This window comes from Rhincodon typus, chromosome 20 (assembly GCF_021869965.1).
Source record: "Rhincodon typus isolate 14 chromosome 20, sRhiTyp1.1, whole genome shotgun sequence".
In the NCBI taxonomy this organism is placed as follows: domain Eukaryota; kingdom Metazoa; phylum Chordata; class Chondrichthyes; order Orectolobiformes; family Rhincodontidae; genus Rhincodon; species Rhincodon typus.
In genome coordinates this window covers 42,399,149-42,406,491 of record NC_063351.1, presented here as the reverse complement: position 1 = coordinate 42,406,491, position 7,343 = coordinate 42,399,149, and the positions used below count along the sequence as shown (strand labels likewise).

The window sequence follows — 7,343 nt, the reverse complement described above, 5'->3', positions numbered from 1 at the left end:
CCCCCATACAGTGACAGGATGGGGGTCTGTGTCTGTGATATACCCCCGTACAGTGATGGGATGGGGGTCTGTGTCTGTGATATACCCCCATACGGTGACAGTTCAGGAGTCTGTGTCTGTGATATACCCCTACACGGTGATGGGATGGGTGTCTGTGTCTGTGATATACCCCCACACGGTGATGGGATGGGGGTCTGTGTCTGTGATATACCCCCACACGGTGACGGGATGGGTGTCTGTGTCTGTGATATACCCCCGCACGGTGATGGGATGGGGGTCTGTGTCTGTGATATACCCCCACACGGTGATGGGATGGGGGTCTGTGATCTCAGGATATGGAAGGAGATCAATATTCAGTCTCAGAGTTTAGGAGTACAGCGTTAAATGTAAATTGTCCAGATTCCCCCAGCAGAATTCTATCCAGTGGAAAATTTTGTGCTTTTTTTTTGTTGTAAGGGAAAGTATCAGATTGTGATGCTGTCACAGTAGAATACCCTGGCCAGCCTCACTGTCTAATCGTTGTCTCTTACACCCACCTGAGTGAGGACCCACAGGTGACATGCCCAATTGAGCCATTCCTGAATGAAGAATTTGTACAATGAAGGGAGTAAGGGAGAGCATTGCAGCCAGTTCTGTTTGTCTATTCCCCACTGACTGGCCACTCTAATTTCTTTTCCAGCTTTATAACCTCCGCCAGTTTTCCTGCTTCCAGGAAGTCAACGTTAAACAAATCCCAGACTCAGAGGAGAGAGTCCTTATTGGTGATTTCTCTAAAGTAAGAACAATGTCGGAACCCGTTCTTTCTTGGTTAATCCAGCTTTAAGTTAAAATATCCCAATCAGATTAAATCACTGGCCAAATTAAACCCAAATAAACCACATTGAAGCGTGACAGCCCTTAAAGGGACACCGTAACAGAAATCAAATATAAAAATATGAAAGAACAATATTCAAATTCCGATGCCACTTTGGAGAGGTATAGTGCTGTCCAGTCCCTGTGGTGCCCAGCTGTCATTTGAAGGCCTTGAATGTGCCAGTGGACGCTGCATGCTCCCATTCCAAGGACACCTGGACATGGAGATAACGGTGGGAGAGGTGCACACACTCTGGCCTAATGAGCTCTTCAACATTGGCTGCTAAGTCTGATTGATGGACACCTTGCCCAGGCCCACGAAAGCCTCTGATCCTCTGGACTGGGTAGACAAAGAACAGGAGCATGGGGGGCTGAAATATAACCAGTATCTGAGGAGCAGCCCCCTCAAAGTGAAACAGGGGCTGCCATCTGCCATACCCCAGTGTTTGCGTGGAACACAGATTCCTCAAGGTTGCAGAGAACACAGTCGGCCCCTGGAGTACATGGACCACCCTACTGCACAGGATTGCAGCATGCAACACTCTGTCCACACCAAATCCCTGGTGGCAAAAAGGAGTACTCCCACTGGGTTCATAAGGAACATATAAGAAGTAGGAAATGGGAGCTGCGGTATGCCATTTGGCCCCTCAATCCTGCTCCACCACTCAATACAATTGTGACTTATCTGCCTGCAGCCTTAATTCCACTTTCTTGCTTAGCCATGTCCCCCAGCAACCTTTGACAATCAAGAATCTGTCAAATTCAGCCTTTAATATAGTCAGTGGCCCAGTCTTCACTGCTAACTTCAGAAGGAGAACTCCAAATACTAACTACACTCAGAAGATATCCCTCCTTGTCTCCATTGCAAGTAGGAGATCCCTCAGCTTGAAACTGCACCCCTAGTTCTAAATTCCTCGCTAAAGGCAAACATCCTCCTTCAACAAGGAATCAAAACTGTTCAGTCTATTCCAGGTATTGTCTGACTTTTGTTCAATGTTAGCAAGACTTCGCTGTTTTTATTCTTGATTCCCTTTGAAGTGAAGGCTAACAGTCCAATTGCCTTCCCTAATACCCACTGCACTTAGAGACTAACGTTTAATGCTTGATGACACCCAGTTCCCTCTATTGCAGCTTTCTGCCATCTTTCCCTTTTAAATAATATTCTGCTCTTCTATTCTTCCTGACAAAGTGCATAAGCTCACATTTTAACCAATAATGCCCAGTGTGGGTGCAGCCTTAAATGACACTGAAAGTTAATTTTCTGATGCTTACTGACTCACTTCACTTCACTTCTGGAGCATGTTTGGAGTTCCTCACCTGGCTTACACAGTTCTGCAGTTTTAGAGGCCTGCCGGTTAATCTTTTTTAAAGTTGAATTTTCAGTGCTTTGGGATTGAACACCGCTATCAGCAGGTTATATGTTGGTTAGTGTAGCTTTAGAACATTTACTGAGTCAGAGAGTTATACAACATGGAAACAGACCCTTTGGTCCAACCAGTCCTTGCCGACCATAATCCCAAACTAAACTAGTCCCACCTGCCTGCTCCTGGCCCATATCCCTCCAAACCTTTCCTATCCATGTACTTATCCAAATTCTTTTAAACATCGTAATTGTAGCCATATCCACCACTTCCACTGGAAGTTCATTCCAGACATGAACCACCCTCTGTGTAAAAAAATTTACCGCTCATGTCTTTTTTAAATCTCTCTCCTTTCATCTTAAAAATGTGTCCCAAAGTCTTGAAATCCCCCATTTTAGGGAAAATACAACTACCATTAATTCTATCTATACGCCGCATTATTTTATAAACTTCTATAAGGTCACCTGTCAACCTCCAATGCTCCAGTGAAAAAATCCTAGCCTATCCAGCCTTTCTTTATATTTCAAACCTTCCATACCCGGCAACATCCTGGTAAATCTTTTCTGAACTCTCTCCAGCTTAATAATTTACTTTCTATAGCTGGGTGACCAGAACTGGACACAATATTCCAGAAGAGGCCTCACCAATGATCTGTACAACCTCAATAGGACTTCCCAACTCCAATACTCAAAGGACTGAGCAATGAAGGCAAGCATGCTAAATGCCTTTTTAACCACCCTGTTTATATGAGTTACTGATGCGTTCTATTAAAACTTGTTCATTATAGGTTAAGGAACTATATACACAACATAACAAGACTTGGTCTTAAGCTGCTGAAGACACAATCATTCTTCCTTATCTTCCAGTCACGTGTTCTCTTATCTCATTATTATAGGAGGTGCTATTTATAGAGTCCCACAAGTTAATTCACACAAACCTTAGTACTATAACACCCATATAGCTCTCCTGTCTCCCACTCTGTCACTCACATCACCTTTCCCTCCCTCTCCCTCCCCATTTTTGCCCATCTCATCTCCCCTTTGCCTAGTGTAGAGAGAGATTTACCCTGGACCTAACCCCGTGCTGTATCTGTCCTGGGAGTGTTTGACAGGGACAGTGTCGAGGGAGCTTTGCTTTCGGTTTAAAAACATAGAGGGAGCTTTATTCTGTGTCTAACCCTGTTGTAGTACCTGTCCTGGGATGTTTGATAGGGTCAGTGTGGAGTGAGCTTTATTTGTATCTAACCCCATGTTATACCTGTCATGGGAGTGGGATACTGTGTACTTCTAATTGTAATTGTCTGCATTCCCAGCTGTGACATTGTTTGAGTAGAAAGTTTACGGAAGATTGGGACAACTGATGACTCTTGTGTCCTTGCTCCCTACTCTAGGCCTGCATCCTGCCAATAGAAGATGGAAAACATCAGGATCTGAAATACATTTCAGCTCACACTGTGAGTATTGCTAGGGCACTAGGAACAATTAGCAGCTCACTGGAACGCCGATTGATCAATTAGCAAAGAGCGAATGTGGAATTGAGCTTTATCTCCAGGAAACTCACAGGTTCAATTCTCAGCCTCATGCTGCATGCGCAGATCTTGGCCTGGGTACCTGGTTGCGTAGATCCTTCCTCCCAATGGTGTTGTGATCCTTCAGAGGCAACTTCAGCCAAGGGCCAGACCATAAGACATAGGAACAGAAGTAGGTGATTTGGCCCATCATTGATCTGCTTTTTCATTCAATGATTCATGGCTGATCTAATAATCCTCAACTCCACTTTCCTGCCTCATCCCCATAACCCTTGATTCCCTCGCAGATTAGAAATCAGTCTATCAAAGGTATGATGTGGAAAATAATCGATGGCAAACAGGAGTAGAGCATTCAGGCCCTCAAGCTGTTCTGCGATTCAATGAGATTGTATCCAACTCTATCTACTCATTTGACTCCACAATCCAGAAAACTCTTACCATACAATCTATTGATCTTGGTTTGAAAATTGATTTCAGCCTCAACAGCAGTGAAAGAGTTCTGGATTCCCACTTCCCATTGTGTGAAGAAGTGCTTCCTGATATCACCTTTGAAGGGCCTGGCTTGGATTTTATTGTTTTTCCTCTATTTTGGAATCCCTTCCATTATCTAGCCAATGAAATCCTTTAATTACCTGGAATAACAAATCTAATCTGTGTAAACTTTCCTCACAATTCAATCCTTTAACCCCCTAGAGGATTCTGGCCAATCTCCTTCCTACGTGTAGGTGGAGAACTGATCCCAGCTACTCCCAGAGTGGAGGGACAAAAGTTCTGTACAACTGATGCATCACTTCCAGTCCTTTATACCACAGGCACCTTGAGATAAAGGCCAACTGTCTCTAAGACATTTTGATTTCTTTTTGAGCACTTGTGCTTTTTGGAAGAATCTGTGCACGTGGTCCCCCAAATCCTATGATTTGTTACAGCTTCTACTCTTACTCCATTAGGATGTTCTCCCTAGTTATCCCTTTTGGATCCAGTGATGACTGTGCTGTTGAGTAGTCCCTGACTCCTTCAAGGGTGTTTACGTCCTTCTGAGTAAGTCAACCTTGCAGTGCAGCAACCTGTATGTGTTCCCTACAATGGCCTTTGTGCAGAATCATGTTCCTTGGAACAGGAGCTGCTGGATCCATGAGATCTGTGTCCCAGGAAGAGGCAACATCTCTGGGGGAGGGTAACAGGAATGAAATGGATGTTGTTCAAATCAGCACTGGCTTTTAGGGTTGTGTCAAGCTGGGTCATGGCTCCTAAGAGAAGTTAGTCTTAGACCGTGGCAGTGCCTCCTTGTTTTTCTATCCAGCCTTGTCTTCTCCAGGACCATGGCTATCCTTTGGGTCCTGGATATAATGCAGGCTGACACACCCAGTGTCAGTGACATACCATTGGAGAGCGGCACTGTCAGAGGTGCCAGGTTTCAGATACATTGAACAGAGATCCTGAGAGGACTTCTCAGATGGGTGTAAAAGATCCCACGGCCACTATTTCAAAAAAGATCAGGAGAGATTTCCCTGGGGTGTTGGCCAATATCTCCCCCTCAATAAATAACTGTAAAGCAGATCATCTGGTCATTCTCTGGTTGTGAGAGCTTGCTGTGCACAAATCAGCTCCTGCATTTCCTCCATCATAACTGAGCACGCTTTTAAAAATGACAGAAATGACTGTAGAATCTTTTGGGATGCCCTGAGCTGGTTGAAACGTGGTATGGAAATGCAAGTTCTGTTTTTTTTGTGCCTCTCTGCATTGTGGCACAATGATCTGACGGGGATTCTGGGATGTTTTACAGGTAGCCGCTCTGCTGCTTGGAGAGTATAAACATGTTATCCATGAGTACGTCATAGTGGATTGTCGTTACCCATATGAATATAATGGTGGGCACATAAAGGTCAGTCTGTTCCTCACTGTTTATGATCTGTGATCTTGTGACAGTGTTTATCCTCACTCACCACTTCTCAAATTCTCAACGCTTGGCCCTTTCCCTCCACCTTACCACCTCTGAGAGGGGAAAGACTCTGATTCTGGTGACAGAAGATGGGTGGAGGCTTCTCTTTCCCTCTGGGTTCTTTCACTCTTTCAATTTCCCTTAGTTTTGCCTGAGATGCATTTTTGTAAAAGGCTGCCTGCTAGAAGCTGCCACTGTGTGTTCCTCATCTCACTCCTTTTCCAGTGGCCCCAGGATTGGCTTTGATGTCTATGTGTGAAGCTTGACCTGGTTGAATGGCCTCCCAATTTCTCACTGTTCAGCCACTTGCATGAGTGTTGGCCAATCCAGCATAGGATTAAAAGGTGGCTCTGACACAGTGGAATTATTTCTTTTTCCTGGTGCTGATTCAGCTTCTTGTTTTTAATTTCAAAATATACTTTATTCATGAAAAAAAAACTCTGTATATTAAATTGTCACGAAGCAGCTTGGTTCTGCACAGTTGCATGTCAAGCAAACAAACAAAAGTTGAACTTTGACTATCTCAAAAAAACCAAAGACCTCTCTTACACATACAAGACTATATATACATACAATTGAGGTGCTAGGAGGGTCCAATAACTGAATGGACCCCCATTTACCTTCAGCAGAAAGATGTCAGACGGTGGTCTTTCCCCACTGTGCCTTGGCAGAAGCTGCCCCAAGCTTTAGTGCGTCCCTCAGCACATAGTCCTGGACCTTGGAATGTGCCAGTCTACAACTCTCTGTCAGGGTTCACTCCTTGCTCTGGAAACCAACAAGGTCCTGATTCTACTTCTTGAGTTGAGTCAGAAGCTCTCTCACCTCTGAATCGCAAGCTTATGGTTCACACCCAATCCAAGGACTTCAGCATAAACATTTCGATGGAAGTGCAGTGCAGTACCGAAGGAATACTGCACTTTGACAGGCACAGTTTTGTTTGGAGGTGGAGTTAAACTGAAGCCCATCTCCCCACTCAGGTGGCATAACAAAAATAAACAGCAATTTTGAAGTGTTCTGCCTGGTGTCCTGGCAAATGTTTACCCTCCAAACCACATTACAAAGTCAGATTGTTATCACATTGCTGTTTGTGGGATCTTGCCATGCACAAATTGGCTGTCAATATTTCCTAAAGCACATACGCCACTGGGACACTCTGAGCATTTGAAAGGCACAGGAGGAATGCAAGTTTTTTCTTTTATCCATTTACTACACAAGGGGGAATTGAAAAGTATTTATCCCAGTGATTCTACTCATTCTGAATCTTTTCCCTGTGTGTTTTGCAGGGAGCCCTGAATCTGTACACAGAGGAACAGCTCATCAGTACGTTCTTTCCAAGCCAAGTATCGCCTTGTCCTAGGAAGCATTGTAGGGTCATTATTTTCCATTGCGAGTTCTCCTCAGAGCGAGGTCCAAAGTTGTAAGTATCACTAACCCTCTGGTACTTCTATTCCCCGCTCCACTCTGGAAACAGCCAGTTGTATACATCTGGCCATCTTATTTCAATAGCCCATTCTCTTAGCTGTGTACCTGAGAGGTGAGCATTGCAAAGCGACTGACCATGGCAAGGGTGAACCCAAAGCTGATTCCTGCTGTGTTCATCCAGCCCTGCAGAAGGGTCTAGGCCCGAAACGTCAGCCTCTCTGCTCCTATGATGCTGCTTGGC

The 7,343-nt window shown here is 44.6% G+C and overlaps 1 protein-coding gene across 1 annotated transcript in view; it reads left to right on the top strand.

Annotated features, from left to right (window-relative positions):
- Positions 1–7,343, top strand: part of cdc25d (cell division cycle 25 homolog d) — a 17,813-nt gene that overhangs the window by 6,435 nt on the left and 4,035 nt on the right. The window contains exons 3-6 of the mRNA XM_048609216.1: positions 680–775; positions 3,604–3,666; positions 5,525–5,623; positions 6,964–7,097. Of these exons, the coding sequence (XP_048465173.1) occupies positions 680–775; positions 3,604–3,666; positions 5,525–5,623; positions 6,964–7,097 (392 nt within the window). The remainder of the gene's footprint in view (positions 1–679; positions 776–3,603; positions 3,667–5,524; positions 5,624–6,963; positions 7,098–7,343) is intronic.